Genomic DNA, 18,471 nt, shown 5'->3' with positions numbered 1-18,471 from the left:
AGCATACATAGGACAATGTCTGCAGGTCAAAGGTCACGGTTTTCTTTCTCAACACCTTGTTTGGGCTTCACGCATGTTTCGGCTTGAATATTTTATCAGCCACACCTGCCGCTTTCTGAGGAAAGCGAGGATATTTCCATCTTGGTTCCCGTGTTTAAAATTAGTTAGCAAAATAGCAGTCAGCCGTGACCTAAAGAAACGGGTTCGAGCTGGTTGGAATGGGCGGAGAGAAGTGAGATAGAAGAACATCAGCCAGAAGGAGAGGAAAGGTGGAGATGGTGGTGAGATGATCTACAAACAGTCACAATGATCAAAAGACAAGAGGCGGAGCTGGAGGTCGCAGAGATGAAGAAGTTGAGTTTCTCTTTGGGAGAGACCAGGATGGGTAGGATCAAGGATGAATCCATCAGAGGGAAGGCACATTTTAGACCTTTTGGAGAGAAGCTCAGACTGAGATGGTTGGGTCATGGACAGAGGAGGGAGAGTGAATGTATTGGTGGACGGATGCTGGAATTGTAGGTCAAGAGGAAGACCAAAGAGAAGATTTATGGATGTGGTGAGAGAGGATATGAAGGCAGTTGGTGTGAGAGAGGAGGATACACAGAATAGGACTAGATGGAGAAGGTTGATTCGCTGTGGAGACCCCTGCAAGGAAAAGCCCAAAGGGAGAGAAGACTTCTCCACAGGGGTGCAGGACATGTATGACCGAGACAAAGTGATGACAGAGATGGTTTGGATAGGTATATTTGGATAAAATACTCCTCTATTCATATTCAAACCATGGTGAGGGTCTGGGTAGAAGGTTGCTGAACGTTGGAGCTGCCAGGCAGGAGGTTTATAGGAAGACCAAAGAGAAGATTTATGGATGTCGTGAGAGAGGAGAATACAGAGAATAGGGTTAGATGGAGAAGGTTGATTTGCTGCGGCGACCCCTGAAAGACTTTTTCCACAGGGGTGCAGGACATGTATGACCGAGACAAAATGATGACGAAGATAGTTTGGATATGAATATTTGGATAAAACAGAAGGTGGATTTGCTGTTGCGACCCCTGAAGGGAAAAGACCAAAGAAGAAGAAGAAGAAAAGCAGCAAGCTGCGGCCCGTCATACCAAGCGGACGGTTCCTGGAAGGTTATCTCCAGAGCACAGTGGGAAAAGGGGTCATCTACCAATATATTTTTAAGGTGTTTAAAGGAGGTAAAGGACAAGATTACTGTTGATCTATCTTCCACACCTTATTAACCGCCGCTGAAGTGTCCTCTCCGTCGTCTCTGTATCCTAGCAATGAAGCGCTCGTCCCCCCGGCTATTAATCCTCTCGTGTGTTAAATGCTAAAAAACAAGCTCCAATTTGCAGTGAAAAATGGATCTTCCATCAGATTCCTTTCCACGCCTGCGAAAAGAGCGAAAACCAGGAAGTCCTCACGTCCGAGTCGCTGCTTCTCTTAGCAACCCCGGTCTTCTGGACGCTGTAAAAGCCCTCTGTGTGTGTGTGTGTGTGTGTGTGTTGAGGAAACGGTGTAATGGCTTATAACCGATAAGTAAATATAAATGTGGACGCATTAGAGGCTGCTTGCGGTGAGGTGGGACAGTATCTGCTGGCTCATCGCTGACCGGAGGTGCGGTGCGGCTGATCTTGGTTGAACGTGTCTGGTGAGAAGGTCATGACGGAGGTGCATCCCATCTTCTCCTCACATCCACGTTGTGTGTTTTTTACGCTTTCTTTACTTTGACCCTCTTTCCGAGCGGCGGCTTTATCACTCCGCAGCTGCAACCTTCTCACCGCCGTAAACACAAACTCTGTCGTGCCGACAGGATGGAGCCACTGCGTGGGATTCAGATCCAATGACGCCTGTGTGTGTGTGTGTGTGTGTGTGTGTGTGTGTGTGTGTCACTTGATGTGACACCCCCACTTCACCGAGAAGCATGTTTATTACAATTTCATCATTCATCAGGATCAGTTTCTCCCAATTTAACCCTGTAAGTGGATCACCCACGGCAAAAATTAATGTTTAGTATTTGTAACACCCATTTATTGACAGGTGATATTTATAAGCTGTCCAGTTGAGGTTCATGTCTGGTGAGGTACTGACCTCTCCACAATTAGGTTTACAAACATATGAACCCTCCAGAGAAGCTAATTCCCCGTTGCTCACCATCTCCAGCTCGCTGTCGCTGTATTCTGCCGCCGAGGAGTCTTCAGAAGAATCCCTAGCGCCCCCTACCATGAGGCAGGGGAACTGCGTGCCTCACTTAGCGGATCCTTACAGCTGTGTTCTGATCGCTCAGCACAAGAAACTAGTAACACACAAGCAGTTGTTGACAAATTGGAAATGTAATTCATAGCAAAAGTGTTTTAGAATGTTTTAAAAGTGACGTACAGAGAGATAGCAATCCGGTCTTAGTGCAGAGCATGCCGGCAGTTAGCCGTCGTTGCGCAATCTCCATTGAGGCTCGACACTCCACAGCCTCGTTGCACGTCTCTTCCCAGTATTTGAACAGTAAATGTAAAAATCCAGGCATTTTGAATGAAAAAAAACTGAAGTTAAATGAAAAATACCTAATGAAAATAACCATTTCATTTTTTTTTTTTCCATTTTCCATTTTCTTCTTTCCAAGACTCCCTCCCCTGACTGCACCTGTCAGATTCACTTTCCTCACATTGGGTCAGGAATAATCACCCCGATCTGTCAAAACCCAAATTTTGCAGCCAGATGTTGCGTGGAGCGGCAGTTTGGCCGTCCTGTGGTGCGTCAGGGGAGGAAGAAGGATTAAAAAAAGGGCTGTAATAACCGCTTTAAAGAGGGTGGAGGAGCTTCTGCTGGACTCACTGGAAACTGGAGAAGATTTGGAGCGCAGAGGGACTAAATGAGAAGAAGAATGTGATGGAGCTTCTCACCCAGTGACAGAAGGGAGAGGCTCCAGCAACCCCTGGAGATTGGGAATGAAGTGCTTCCTGACTTAGCTCAGCTTGGATCTTCTACAGGAGGTCCAGCTGGATGAGTTTACCTTCTGAGATTCACCACTCGTTCATCAATCCAAACTGCAGAGGGATTCATCCATTCATTCATCCGTCGAAGGAGGTCTCGCTCAGCGGGCAGATCTTCTCCGCCGTCCTTTCCGACACGAAAAGCAGTTTGTTTTGCCGTGTAAAGTTTAGACGGACGTAGGAGATGTTTACTCCCAGGCCTGGTGGATTTATAGACGGCATCCGCCCGGCGGAGCCCCGGAGGTCAGACGTAAACAGTTTGAACTGGCAGGCGTTTTGAAAATGGATGTCAGCACGCAAACGGACACATTCGTCGGCTTTATCCGCTCCGGAGAGATGTGGGAACGAGAACCGAGTCCGATCTCCACCGCCGTCGCTGACCTTTAAGCGCCGGCCGAAGTCACGCGACCCTTCGTTCCATTAGCCGGTGCTAATTATTAACCCGCGCCGCTTCGGAGGCTTTTACTGCCCGTCTTTTATTTAACCGGGCCACGGAAAGAACAACCGCCGGGTGTTTAATTGCGCTTTCCACCGACACGCGACGCCTTTAAGTGCCCTTGAGCGAGGCAATTTTCGGTCAATCGACAATTCCGAGCACGCTATTTCTTTCTTCTTTTTTTTTTTTTTTTTTTAACGTAACCTGGTTCTTTGGTTTAATTCCCAGAGGAACGGGTTGAGAGGAAGGATCTGCTCCTGCGAGTCCCGAAACTTCCGGGAAATAACAGGAGGATCTACAGCCTCCGGGTTAGGTTACTACTGACTCTCGTGTGAAGACATTGATCACTGATCGATCGCATACAAACATTAATCTCTTTCTCATTTAAACTAAACTTTTTTTGTACCAGGGGCCGGTTTTATGAATGAAAATGTTTCCGCAGACCGGATAGAGGCGCAGGGGTTCAAATAATAAAATCGTAATACAACGATTACACTTTATATTAGGCCGTTACAATCATTTTGTCTTTAAGCACAGGGTGTCGTGCCTGGTAAGGTCTATCCAGCACTGCTGGAGAAGAAGGTCCGCCGGGTCCTCGAACCTCGGATCAGGAGGAGCGATGTGGTTTTCGTCCTGGTCCTGGAACAGTGGACCGGCTCTTTACACTTGGGGGCGTGGGAGTTCGCCCGACCAGTCTACATGGACTTGGAGAAGGCATTGGACCGTTTGAAATCCTGTTTTTGGGGTGCTCCGGGAGCGTGGGGTACAGATCCATTACATTTACATTACATTTGGCAGACGCTTTTATCCAAAGCGACTTACAATAGAGGACATAAGGACTGCAAATAACACTTGCAAATACAAGATGCACAGGAAATATACAGAACAGTAAGCTGGGGTTAGTTGTTTTTTTTTGTTTTGTTTTAGGACAAAGACGTACACACACACACACACACACACTGCATAGCCTAACTTGCTGCCTAACCTGATCTGGGGCATCAGCGCAGTAAAAAGTCCTGAAAGAGAAAAGTTTTGACCTGTTTCTTGAGGGTTGAGAGAGATGATGCTAGTCTTGTTGCTTCCGGAAGTTTGTTCCACCACTGAGGTAGTAGAACTGAGAACAGTTTTGCCTGAGATCGCTTAGAGCTAGAAAAAGGTACTGCTGGTAGGTTTGTATCTGCCGGGAACATAAGGTCTTATCATTTGGTTCAGATATGCTGGACCTGTTCCTGAGGTGGTTTTGAAGGCCAGGGTCAGGGCATCCTTCTCGATCCCCGTCATACGGGCTGTTCGGTCCCTGTACGTTCCTGACGGAGCTCGGTCCACATTGCCGGTTGTTCCGGTGAGAGTTGGACTCCGTCAAGGCTGCCCTTTGTTACTGATTCTGTTCAAAACTTCTATGGACAGAATTTTAAGGTGCGGCCAGGACGTCGAGGGGATCCGGTTTGGTGGCCGCAGGACCGAGTTTCTGTTTTTCGCAGATGATGTGGTTCTGTCGGCTACATCGGTCCATGATCTCCAGCGCTCGCTGGAACGGTTGGCAGCCGAGTGCGAAGCGGGCGGGATGAGGACCGGCGCCTCCAAATCCAAGACCGCGGTACTCGACCGCAAACGGGTGGAAGGAAGAGGTCCTGACCCAAGTGGAGGAGTTCAAGTATCTCGGGATCTTGTTCACAAGCGAGGGGGAGGATGGACGGGCGGATCTGTGCGGCATCTCCAGCCATGCCGACTCTGTACCGGCCTGTCGGAGTGAAGAGGGAGCTGAGCCAGAAGGCGAAGTTCTCAATTTACCGGTGGATCTACGTTCCCACCCTCACCTCTGGTCACAAGCTGTGGTCGGTAACCCAAAGAACAAGATGGTGGATACAAGCGGCCGAAATGAGTTTCATCCGCAGGGTGGCCGGACTCTCCCTGGGAGACGGGGTGAGAAGTCGGGTCACCAGGAGGAGCTCGGAGTCGAGAGACGAGTCAGATGAGGTGGCTCGGGCATCTGCTCTGGAGGTGTTCCAGGCGAGTCCATATGGGAGGAGACCACGGTGAAGACCCAGGACACGCTGGAGAGTCTCCAGGCTGGCCTGGGAGCGCCTCGGGGTCCCCCCAGAGGAGCTGGACCATGTGGCGGGGCAGAGGGAGGTCTGGGCTAGCTAGCTGTTCACCGCTAATAAAGCATAGCGGGGGCGGAGCTTGTGTGTCACCTGTTGCGATGAACCCATAACGAAGGAAGGAATCTTGATATTTTCTTTCAAATGCAGCTTCCTTTCTCCCAGCGGTCTCGTCGTTTCCTCCCAAAGAAGCTTTACAGGGAGTTTTGTTTTCGTGCTAATTTTTTTCAAGGGCTAGTTGTTTGATGTAGCTGAAATGCGGCGATAAGGCGGAAGCGGAAACCGTCGTTTTTTTCAAAATTTTCGAATGAAAAAACGATTATTTTCGTAGCGTTCCGGTACCAAATGATCCGCCGACCTTCTCTTGGTGAGGACGACGCTCGCTCGCAGATTTTTCTCTCCACTTCCATGTTAGCTCTTCCCGTCAGGCTCTGACACCGAGGCTCGACGGGGGGTTGTTTTCTCAAAAGATGCGTTCGAATGAAAATATTTCCATTCGAACATCAAGCAGGTGAATCAGCGGCCATCCGGTCATCGGAGCAGTGGGACAGCTGCGCCGCTTCCTGCCAGAACATTACATCATGACTAAACACTCGGACATGTGGTTTGTTCACAACGAGTTCTGCAGATAAAAAAAAGTAAGAGTTGGTCGGGAGGCGGGAACGCGACGCAGGGCCGCCAACACAACTCACGGTGTCCGCCGTTATCTCTGGGAAGTGGGCTTTGAGAGAGCAGACTCCAGCAGATAAGGGCAGGAACCCTCCAGAACAGATGTTCCCTGGTAAGAATAGCAGACTTTAATAAAAAGAAACAATCAGCTGTCAGCGGACACAAAGCAGGCTGGGTTCTTAATGGCCCGAATGTCAGAGGTGATGATTAATCTTCCGTTATAACAGCCAAATATCCTTATGTTATTAAATTAAACAATTTTAGGTTTTTATTTATGGGCGAATAAAACAATGGCCGGGCATGAAAACCAAACGTTGCTTTGTCACCAGTGTTTTTGAGTCCATAAAACGCTGGACTTTTGGGACCAGGAGTGGCTGAAACAGAAGATAGAGTCGCTACCTTTGATTCCAAGCCCTGATATTCATTCATTCATTCATTCATTTATTTCCAACAACGCTTGTCCATCTGTCTTCGGTGAGACGGGTTCATCCAGGAACGTCCAATACAGGGACAGAAAGCTTTCGCCTTCTCATCCAGACGAACAATCATTCACTCATTCATTCTCCTGCCATAAAGAGACACAACTATTCACTCTCTCATTCACAGCTCATGTAGAGACATACAGAAATTCACCCATTCATTCAGCTGCCATCTATAGACATGCAACCATTCACCCTCTCATTCGCCCATCATATTTAGCAGGGGTGTCAAACGTACGGCCCGCGGGCCGGTGTCGGCCCGCCAGGCGGTCCAATCCGGCCCGTGGAATAAATCTACAACTTGAAAAAATATATAAATGAACCATTTTTTTTTTTTAAATAGAAATGCAGTTCCTATATTGTCTGCTAGGGTTGCACTGTTTTAGTCAATGTTAGCAACATAGCACGACACTGTGTGACTCATAACTTTCAGCAGGTGGCAGCAATGCAGTTTCCGGGTCTGTAAATAGCATTTTGTCGTATTGTTAGAAATTTGCCTGCTTTTCCGTCGGTCCGACACCCTCATCTGCAAGATGTCGTCATCAAAAAAGAGAAAAGTGGACATGGTGTGGAGGGTTTTCCAAGAAAAATGGACCACTTCTTTTTCATTTGTCGAGGTTAATAAGAAACCTGTTTGCTCGGTGTGGATGCGGCAAGTTTCGGTGCCACTATCAGACTCGGGATGGTGGAAAATACAACAAAATGCACGGAGAACTGAGAGGACAGAACTGAGGCACAGTGTTGTTGAAATTGCACTTTTTTTAATGAATCTCAGGTTGTTCGTCATGTATTTTTAAAAGAACAGTTCATGTCGCATGAAGGTTTTTATAATAAACCTGTTCTGCTTTACACGGAAACAAAGGGAACATTTAGACTTAGTGTTACTTCTTGGTAATAGCGCTATAATTTTACCGGTCCGGCCGCTGGATCAAAATGAGTTTTACATCCCTGATATTGAGACAAACAGAAATGAACTCATCACTTGTCTTAAATAGACATCCAAACATTCACAGCCGTCCATCTTCTCGTTCACTCGCCTGGACCATTCGTGGTCTCCAGTGAACCTCCTGAATGTTACCTCTGATTTCACCGTCCATCTACGCAAACGTTTTTTTTTTTTTTTTTTTTGTTGTCCATCGCCATGACGATGCGTCACCCACCTGTAGCAGACGTGGGCGGGGCGTCCCGACCCGAGCCGGCGGAGCAGACCAACCCTCCCCAGAAGACAATGCGTGAATTGTTCGACGCAGGAATGCGAGACGTGAAAACAAAAGTTATACAAGGAAGTTTTTTTTTGTCCCGGTCGCGTTCCTTAAACCTCACGTTTGGTCACAAACAGAAAACGCGCGATTGTCTCGGCAGGCGAAAACAGGTTATCTGACTTGGACGGACAAATCCAGGAAAAAAGCACATTCACAAAGAGGCTAATCTCTGCAAAGCACTGGCACACCCAGAGCCAAAACACAGCGTCTCCGTGCACGGGATCCTCACACAACCGCCGTGTTCGTCCACCAAGCGTCCAGAAGGCCGTGTGTGTTATATACGACGTCCACGCGCGGCTTAAAATAATGTCTTCCAAGGCCTGGCGGCGCCCGTGACCGGCAGGAATTAGCAGCCGCGAGTGTTTTCCGGAGGCGCAGGGTCAGTCCGGCCGCTGACGTCAGGTCCAAGGTCTCCGGTTCTCCGGATCTCGTCCCGTTGCGCTTTTCCCTGCAGGATCCGAACCCGAGGAGACAGAATGACGGTTGTTCCATGACGTAGGAGACGTCGCTAGAAAATCAATTTGCTCGCATGTCAAATTTAATTTCTAAATTTGGAGTGAATAGAATTTTTTTTAATCCGTTCCAGCTCCTGGGATGGGTTATGTGTTTTTAAATAAGAAAAATGTATTTAATGCAAAGAAATAGTGTTTTTCAAGTGCATTTCATTTGGTGCTCTATCCTTAGCTTAGCTTACTGGCTAAACACTTAATGCAATAATGTGTTGCACTTTGCTCCACTTTATGGCTAAATTTTATTTAAACTTCATTAAAATCAATACTTTGAATTGGGAGTTTAACCAGTCCACTGACCGTAAATCAAATTAAATTTCCCCTCTGAAATGAATACAATTTATTTTAAATTAACACTATTAATGTGTTCCCGATGTGGTTTTTAATAAGAAAAACCTACTTTATAAATAACAAAATAATGAAAAATAACAAAAAATATAAGAGTGTGTAAAGAAATATAAGTTGTTTTTTTTGGGGGGTAAGTTTTTCACACAATGTTACAATGCTATGCTAAATGTAATGTGCACACTTTGCTCCACTTTATTGCTAAACTTCATTTAGGGATGCTGCTCTTCTTTATAAAAAAGGTCACTAATTAACATTAAACTCAATACTTTGAATTGGGAGTTTAATCAGTCCAGTGAAAAAATTAAAGAAAAATTTCCCCCCTGAAATGAATGCAATTCATTTTATATTTACACTATTAATGTGTTCTAGATGTGTTTTTTAATAAGAAAAACCTACTTTATAAATAACAAAATAATGAAAAATAACAAACAATATAAGAGTGTGTAAAGAAATATAAGTTGGGTTTTTTTTGGGGGGGGTGAGTTTTTCACACAACGTTACAATGCTATGCTAAATGTAATGTGCACACTTTGCTACACTTTATGGGCTGAATGTCTTTCAGGGATGCTAAATAACATTAAAATCAATAAAGATAAAAATTTATTTTGTTAGAATTTCAGTAACGCCTCGACTTAGGAGTTAAATCGGTCAGGTGACAGAACTCGTAAATCAGTCTGCTCGTATATTAAATTAAATTCCTCATTGAAATTAATCGAAACCTTAATAATGTATTCCAGATGTGGTTTGTAATAAGAAAAATGTACTTTATAAATAACAAAATCACGGATGAAAAATTCTAAGCAATAAAAGAGACTGTGAAGAAATATCGTGGTTTTATTGGGTGGGACGAAGAAGGTGGAGGAGGTTTAGGGAGTTTTTCATTTGATGCTCTATCCTTAGCTTAGCTTACTAGCTATACACTTAATGCTACAATGCTATGCTAAATGTAACTCTTCTACTCTTCATGTCGCCGATCGACTTTGAACGCTTCTTCTGACGCCTCGTCCGTCCACAACTTCTCCGTCTTCATGGATTTTGCTGGTGTTTTTCCACGATGTCCGCTAGGCTAGCTAGCGACGGCGGCGCGTCCCGCCGTTTTTAAACGCCACTTCACGGACATCGACGTCCACGTGGGTGTCAAAGGCTCCTCCCGCTGCTCCTCACTCCGATTTGGACTCCGATCACGAAGCAGAACATCCACGTGGAGGTCCACTTGGATCTCCAAGTCCATGCAGTCTTAGGTTGGGGCTCTTCAGGAGGTCCTCCTGGATCCAAGTGCACTTTATCATGGCGTTGGTGTGGGAGCTTCTCTGGTGAACCAGGCCTCAGATGTCCTTGGAAGGAGATCTTCTGAAGGACCTTCATCCATCTGCACCAGTGAACGTTGGGATGAGAAGGATCAGAATCAGCTCTCACACACACACACACACACACACACACACACACACACACACACACGTCATAAACATCTGCAGGATAAGGATGTTGTAAACATGGGAAAGTGTGGAGTCTGTGAGAAGGTGCTCCACCAGAGTTCTGGGAGACACAGAAGAAAGTTGGTCCAGGTGGTGTGACGGGTCTGCGGTGACGTTCTTCTCTGGACGAGTGAAGGTCCTGGACAGAAGGTCCATCTGGCAGCTGTGGCTCCTGAAGATCCAGAGCAGATGTTCCGGGATCTTCTCACACGGTGTGAGCTCCTCGTATGTTTGCTGAGCTCTCCCAGAGCCTGTGAGGTGTGTGCGTGTGTGTGTGTGAGTGAGTGTGTGTGTGTGTGTGTGTGTGTGTGTGTGTGTGTGTGTGTGTGTGTGTGTGTGTGGGAGGGGCCGAGTAGGAAAGTTTAAGGCAGAGCCTCGCTCCGGTGGAGTCACAGCTGCTCTGCGTCCTCCTGCGGCTCCTCGCCATGTCGCCCAGGTGTCCCTCCCGCCTCCGCGGCCGCCAGAGAAGATCCCGTCCCAGGAGAAAGTTCTCGCAGCGCCCGTGAGGAAGCCCATCCCGGCCATGAACAACCAGTCCATGAGCGGCAGGACCATGATCCCGACCATCCCGTCCATCATGTTCATCTTCGGGGTGGTCGGGAACCTCATCGCCATCGTGGTGCTGTGCAAATCCCGCAAGGAGCAGAAGGAGACCACCTTCTACACGCTGGTGTGCGGGTTGGCCGTGACGGACCTCCTGGGCACGCTGCTCGCCAGCCCGGTCACCATCGCCACCTACGTGAAGGGATCGTGGCCCGGCGACGACGCGCTGTGCCAGTACTTCGGCTTCACGCTGCTCTTCTTCTCGCTGGCGGGCCTGAGCATCATCTGCGCCATGTCCGTGGAGCGCTACATGGCCATCAACCACGCGTACTTCTACAACGACTTCGTGGACCAGCGTCTGGCCGGCCTCACCTTGCTGGCCATCTACATCTCCAACGCGCTCTTTTGCGCGCTCCCCGCGCTCGGTTTCGGCCGCTTGCGCAAGCAGTACCCGCAGACCTGGTGCTTCCTGGAGTGGCGCAGCAACCGGACCAGCGACGCGGCGTACTCGTACATGTACGCGGGTTTCAGCTCCGTGCTCATCCTCGTCACCGTCATCTGCAACGTGCTGGTGTGCGGCGCGCTCATCCGGATGCGCCGGCGCTTCGTGCGCAGGATGTCGCTCGGCGCCGACGCGGACGCGCGCAGGAGGAGCCGCAGCTTCGGGCGGCTGGCCGGAGCGGAGATCCAGATGGTCATCCTGCTCATCGGCACGTCGGCGGTGGTCCTGGTCTGCTCCATCCCGCTGGTGGTGAGCGCTTTTCGCCTTCTTTTTTTTTTAGTTGGACGCGCGGCTTCCTGCAGCTAAAGGCGCCATCCGTCGGGGAAAGAGGCGAAAACGAAAAAAGGAGGAGGACTAGCCGGAAGTCTGTGGAGGCTCTCAGTCACCCAGGTCATCCACAATCTTCTTCTTCTCCCTTCAGCTTTTCCCTTCAGGGGGGAAACTATCTCATTTGTCTCGGTCATACATGTCCTGCACCCCTGTGGAAAAAGTCTTCTGTCCCTTTGGGCTTTTTCTTTCAGGGGTCGCCGCAACTAATCTACCTTCTCCATCTAACCCTATTCTCTGTATTCTCCTCTCTCACGACATCCATATATTTTCTCTTTGGTCTTCCTCTAGACCTCCTGCCTGGCGGCTCCACCTTCAGCAACCTTCTCCCCAGACCCTCGTCGTGGTTTCAATATGAACAAACGAATGTTTTATCCAAATATCCATATCTAAACTATCTCATTTGTCTCGGTCATACATGTCCTGCACCCCTGTGGAAAAAGTCTTCTGACCCTTTGGGCTTTTCCTTGCAGGGGTGTCCACAGCAAATCAACCTTCTCCATCTAATCCTATTCTGTGTATCCTCCTCTCTCACACCAACTACCGTCACATCTTCTCTCACTACGGCCATAAATCTTCTCTTTGGTCTTCCTCTAGACCTCCAATTAATTCCAGCATCTGTCTACCAATACATTCACTCTCCCTCCTCTGTCCATGATCAAATCATCTCTAGGTCAGGTCGTCCAGAATGCTTGTCGAAATCTTGAATTTCTTCAGAAGAAATTCAAAATTTTCTTTCTGTTAGATATTTTGCAAAGAAGGTCAGAGATGGTTGGGTCATGAACAGAAGAGGGAGAGCGCTGGAACTGGAGGTCCAGAGGAAGACCAAAGAGAAGACAGATGGACGCAGTGAGAGAGGATGTGAAGGTAGTTGTCAGAAACAAAGAATAGGTGAAAGCTGCAAAAAAAGGGCAGCCTTGGACTTTTTGGCACCTTCTAGTGCGCTGAGCTTCACACCACTGAGGTGATATGATATTCAATTGTAAGAATCCAAAGAGTTTCTTATTCCATCTCATTTTTTTTAGAAAAATGAAAACAATTTGAGGTCTTTTCTTTATTTCTGTACGAAATCCAAGCACTTAGACTTCTCCGCAAAAAGCTGTTACATCGTTGTAAACTCCTCTTTGTTCTCTTCTTTATTTAGCTTATTTAGCTTATATAGCTTATTTATGTTATCCTCCATTGCTTTTCGAGGGACGGCAGTCACTAGCTCTTGCCAACTGGCATACTCCCCCTTCAGGTGAGGCACAGTATTGACTGCCTCACCACATGACTTTTCTCTGCGGTTTATTTTCCAATCGGCAAGAATAACTGTATCACATGCTAAAGACGCTACACACCTTGTAGAAGGTGGTGGTTTCTATAATAACATAATAAATCTTCTACAAACATTGGATAGGCGACATGCAGCTCAGTTTGTGATGGACTGCATTTGCAGAGGTGGCTTACATTCGATCAGGAAATGCATAAATTCAGCGTTTTGTTCTTAAGAGCATTCAAAACATAGTTGAAATCATAAAGAAAATACAATTTGAATCAGATCCGTGGAGAAATGAGGGAACGAAATGAGGATATTACGTTATTACTGTTTTATTTTCCATAATGACAGGTGAGGCAGGGCCTCAGCTGCCTCCCCTGACTGCACATCACTGCTTCTAGTTTATCAAATGAAAGATCAGAACATCATTTTCTGAAACTGATTCTGATTCTGCTCAAAGCGGCTCGTCCTCCCAGGGGTGTGCAGAGCTCTGCTGAGGCCCCGGAGCAAATCTTCACAGTGTGAAGGGACTGATGTAACAAAAAAAGATATCATAAAAAAATGGTTTTAGGTGAAACCAGAATGCTGTACTTGATTTGAATATAAATCAATCAAACATATTGAGTTATTTTCCTCACACGATGCTTCTCGTCGCTAATCCTGTTGACTACTTCTGGTCAAAATTTTCTTGTCTTGGCAACTGGACTTGAATTTATTCACTTGAAGAAAATGGAAACAGTCCAATTCCTGTAAGAAGAAGATCTCAACAGGAGTTCCCCATGACCAGGATGACTGAGAACCTCCACAGACAACCTGAACTACTTCACATTTCAGCTGGGAGAAATTCTTTTTTGTTGCTTCGGTCAAAACCACCTTTTCGAAAATTTTCATGAAATATCATCCACCAAAACCCCGTTGCATCCATTCTGGAGCTGAGCTGAGGAGGTAGAAGAGCTGAAGTCAGCTGAGCTGCTGCCTCTGCAGGGTGTGGAGCCTCCAAAAATGGACGTATCGCCGCTGAAATGATAAAATGACCATCTCATGGTGTCCATGTCGTCTCCTTCTCCTCCTTCAGGCGCAGGTGTTTCTGAACCAGCTCTACAAAACCCCGGTGGAGCTGCGTTTGGATAAGAACCCGGACCTGCGAGCCATCCGCTTCGCCTCCTTCAACCCCATCCTGGACCCCTGGATCTACATCCTGCTTCGGAAGGCTCTGCTGCTGAAGCTGGTGGAGAAACTCAAGTGCGTGTTCTGCAGGATGGAAGCGGGCCGGCAGCAGAAAACCGGAAACTTCCACTGCATCGACGGCCACCAGCTCTCCTCCAAGCACGATCTCCAAGGCGTCACCAGCGGCTCCAGGACCTTCCTCTACCTGCCCCGGGGTTGCGGGGTTTACCCCGGCGTTCGCCCCGAGTCCGACCGGCTCTCCTGGCCGTCGTCGGTCGGGGAACCCTTGGGATCGGGTTCGCGGGAAGGCGGTTTTGGCGCTCTGGGTCCAAACTGCGGCGGCGGGAACCTCCACGCCTCCAAAGACACGTCCATCCAGGTGTCGCTGGGAGCCGAGACGGTGGAGGAGAAATGCATCTGAGTCCGGATCCACCGATCTCCAGAACGTCCGACTCAGGGAGAGACGAGAACTTGCACGAAACCGCCGTTTCGTCCTCCGGCGGCAGAAACCGCCTGACTCAGGTGCCGGCCTGGAAAAGACGTCCCGCCGGGATTCAGTCGCCGGCGTGATCGGAGCCGGAGGTTTTGAATCATCGCTCAAGGCGAGTCATGGGATGAACCTCCTCAGCTTCGGTTCCTCGGACCCGGAACGCGAAGAAGGACATCATCTCGCTTCTCGCGAAGGTACAAGCACCGCCGGGCCGCAGCTTGCAGCTATTTTTTTTTTCCAAACATATTTTTTTTGAGTCTTTTTTACCCCGTCCGCTGTGGACCGTCTGCATATGAACTTCAGAGATGTTCCTCAGAAGATCAGTGCTGCTCACAGCGAGTTATTCTTCTCTGAGAGAAGGTTCCACGGGGTTCTTCACATCCGTAAAGAGCAAATGTTCCTCGTCCTCGTGACTTCGAGCAGAATGGATGCTCTGCGGCGGCGGTGAAGGTCGGACCTTCGCGGCGCCGCTGATCTTCTCATGGAAAAGGACTCTCACGGGTGTTACTGAGGAACTTCCTGTCTCGCTCACATGCAAACAAAACACAAAACATCCATAGAAGCGCTGTCATTCGTTATCTAATCATCTTATCCTGCAGTCGGGGTGGAGGGGGGGACGGGAGGCTATCCCGGCTGTGATTGGCCGAGAGGCGGGGTTCACCCTGGACCAATCACAGGGCCGCATACAGAGACATCCAACCGTTCACAGGTCTGGACACTGGAGGGTCTCCAGTGGACCTCCCGCTTGTGTTTGGAGGAACTTGGAGAACGGTGGAGGAACCCCACGCAGACATGAGGAGAAGATGGAGTCTCCACACAAGAAGGAATCCAGCCGCGGACCTTCTGGCTGTGAAGATGCAGCTCCGACCTCCTGCACCTCTGGAGTCTTCTGAAGGACCTGTTGCTCAACTGCTTTCAAACCCCAGAGGTCAACCACCTTTAGGAGTCCCTCAAATTGCAAGACGATGAGGGAAAATATGGTAAAGCCTGTAAAAGGCTGGAAGTCTGCGACGTCCTGGTGGTTCTCAGAGTGGATCTCTGAACCATCTGCGATGTTGTGGAGTTTGAGTTCCATAACACGTTGTGCTTCAGTCTTATCGCCTCCTCACAGACCGAACTGTTTCCCGCTCCGCTGAGCGACGCGTCTTCACCGCCAAACCTCCTCCCCGGTTATTAAATCTGCTCCAGATTACATTCTTGCCTTTCTTGTCTCCCTTGTTAGCATTTTTTTTTGTTTGTTTTTGATTTATTTTGTGCTAACTGGCTGCTAATCACACTGTACCGCCTGCTGATGCATCGCCGCGGCGACCCAGTGTTCCTTATTTATCCCGGGAGGGAGGACGGACAGCACGTTCTGGTTGTTCTGGAAGTGCAAAACAGTGGCGGGTTGTTAAAAAAAAAAAACAGAAAAGCGACGGCCTTCGTTCATGAGATGAGATGAGAACAATTTTATTTATCCCGAAGGAAATTGTTGTGCCAGAGATTCAAGGAAAAACATAACAGTAATAGATAATAGCAGGAAGGAGGGAGAATAAGAAATACAATAAAATATAAAGTGTCAAGGTTAAGGCTATCAAGTGTTTTAAGGTGTACAAAGATTTGAAGATGCTCTGCGGCTGAGGGAAGAGGAATTAAAAAGTCTGATAGCCTCAGGTAGGAAAGACCTCCTGTGGTGTTCAGTGGAGCTCCTTGGTGGGATCAGTCTACGACCGAAAGAGCTCTGACAGGACGTCAGTGTCCATGCAGGAGGTGATGGACATCCATGATGCTGAGGAGCTTCTCTGACACCTGCACAACAGACTCCAGCTCCACTCCCAGGACAGACCCAGCTCTCCTGATGAGCTTGTTGGGTCTACAAGAAGAAGTAAATAGACAAATAGAAGTAGAGGATTTAGGAAAAAGAGACACGAAGGGGAGGAGAAACTCTGGCAGGCAGCTGCCCGAGAAGTAGAAGTTCATTCTAGAATCCTTCATGATCCGTATGAAGCGTATCTGGGCTCGGGGTGTAGAAGCCGACCCCGTCATCTGGCGAGGGGTCGGGTTCATCCGTCACTGAGCCACTTATATCGATGACCGTTCACTCATCGTGTAGAGAAATAAAAATATTCACCCTCTGATTCACACGTCATACAGTCGAACATTCACTCTGTCATTCACGCAAACGTCCGTTCACTCATTCATGCATCTGTACGACGTAGGCCGGGGTGTCAAACTCAAATAAACAACGGGCTAAAACACAAAACTGGGACAATTTCATTGATATTTATTGAAAAAAATCTTCCTCCGGATTCAACGATGAACCTTTTCAGATGGACCCATATGGACTTTTTGCTTAAAAACTGAATAAGGAGCAAGCAAAGCTCAATACCATACAATACATAATTTAATATTGCACACATGCAAAATCGAAATTCAAATAAAAAAGAAACATCAATGGCATTCATTTCTTAAATAAAAATCAAATGAAAACCGTAAGCCTCTTTTTATTTGCCGCCGTCTGAAACAAATTTCAACAGTAACCTTTTTCCTCGGGCTGATAATAAATGTAAAAATAGAATAACAATAGTAAACCAATTAACTAATAATAATATTCAAGCTCATGTCTTGAAGTAGGAAGAAAAAGTGCATAAAGAAAAGGTTAATTATAGCTCTGTTTGATACACACCGATCTTTTTTTCGCCATTTTTTCGGAGGGGCAGCCAGTATAAACATAAACATGACTACAGCCGACAGAGGGGAGGGCGTTTATGAGTCCTGTTGTGATTTTCCAAAACAGCAGCAGCACATTCTGGGATTTGTAGTGCTAGCGTTTACATGTGCTAGCATACCAGGGAGCCAGCTCCAAAAGTTATTTGGTATATTTGGGCTTCGCGGGCCAAATATTATTACACCGCGGGCCAAATTTGGCCCACGGGCAGAGGTTTGCCACCCATGATGTAGGATCTCCACCGGACCTCCTGCATGTGTTGGGGCTGCGGGAGGAACCCCAAGGAACCCCATGCAGGCGATCATCCGCCGATCATCGGGTGTTCGAAAATACGGCGCGGGAACTTTCATCCACATCTGTCCGTCGAAGAACACAAATATTAGCGTTGCACGAAACGGCAGCAGGAGAGCAAACAAGGCCTCTGACACGTCCTCCCGCCGTGTCGGCTCCGAGTGGAAATTAATAATATGAGCACACATTTTCTCACACTGGCCGCTCCGCCGGCGGCGGCGGAGTTCACTCGGGTTGTCTCGTATCGGCCGAGACGAATGGCTGGGAGTCGGGAAGATGCCAAACTGAAGCGAAACGGCTTTTTCTTCAACGTAGGAAACGCATTTGAATGGATGTGGAGCAGATGGGCCATTGTGGAAAACGCCCGAGTTTCCCTTCTGCAACAACAAACACAAACTGAGCCTGCGGTTCGACGCGACGAATCGATGACAAGCGGCGGGAATCACGTCCGGGAGGTTGTCCCTGCGGTTCTCCACCCCTTCGTGGTGACCCACCCTCATCAATCCTACAAATGGAGAAGCGGTGAGCGCGATGTTTGCCGTCTGTGTGAACAGGTGGACGTTCTCATTCCCGGCTCGTCGGCCCCGGCTGACCCACGGCTCCCGTGGCAAGTCATTTATTAAACAAAAAAAATCAACATACATTCATTCATTTGTTATCTAGAAGCACTTATCCTGCACTCAGGGTGCGCTGGGGCTGCGGAGAAGAAGGGTTAGAGACGTACATTCACTCGTCAAATGGAGATAAATGAAAATCCAGACACTCATTTACATGCTTTCATTCGCCCTCTCGTTCACGTCACATGTAGACATTCAGCCATTCACCCTCTCATTCATGCATCTTATAGAGACGAACCATCCAGTCACACATTCGTATCTCATATCGAGACATACAACCGTTCACCTTCTCGTTCACGTGT

The 18,471-nt window shown here is 48.0% G+C and overlaps 1 protein-coding gene across 1 annotated transcript; it reads left to right on the top strand.

Moving 5' to 3' along the window:
- Positions 1-10,658: 10,658 nt before the first annotated feature.
- On the top strand, positions 10,659-17,023 carry ptger4a (prostaglandin E receptor 4 (subtype EP4) a). The gene is made up of 2 exons (XM_086173374.1): positions 10,659-11,561; positions 13,973-17,023. The coding sequence occupies exons 1-2, from the start codon at positions 10,791-10,793 to the stop codon at positions 14,483-14,485; spliced, it is 1,284 nt and encodes a 427-aa protein (XP_086029500.1). The 5' UTR covers positions 10,659-10,790; the 3' UTR covers positions 14,486-17,023.
- Positions 17,024-18,471: the final 1,448 nt, after the last annotated feature.

Source organism: Fistularia commersonii, chromosome 26 (assembly GCF_037954325.1).
Source record: "Fistularia commersonii isolate RoL2024-O1a breed Wild chromosome 26, RoL_Fcom_v1.0, whole genome shotgun sequence".
NCBI classification, from domain to species: Eukaryota; Metazoa; Chordata; class Actinopteri; order Syngnathiformes; family Fistulariidae; genus Fistularia; species Fistularia commersonii.
Note: the sequence above shows the minus strand (reverse complement) of the source record. Positions and strands in the feature narration are given on the sequence as shown.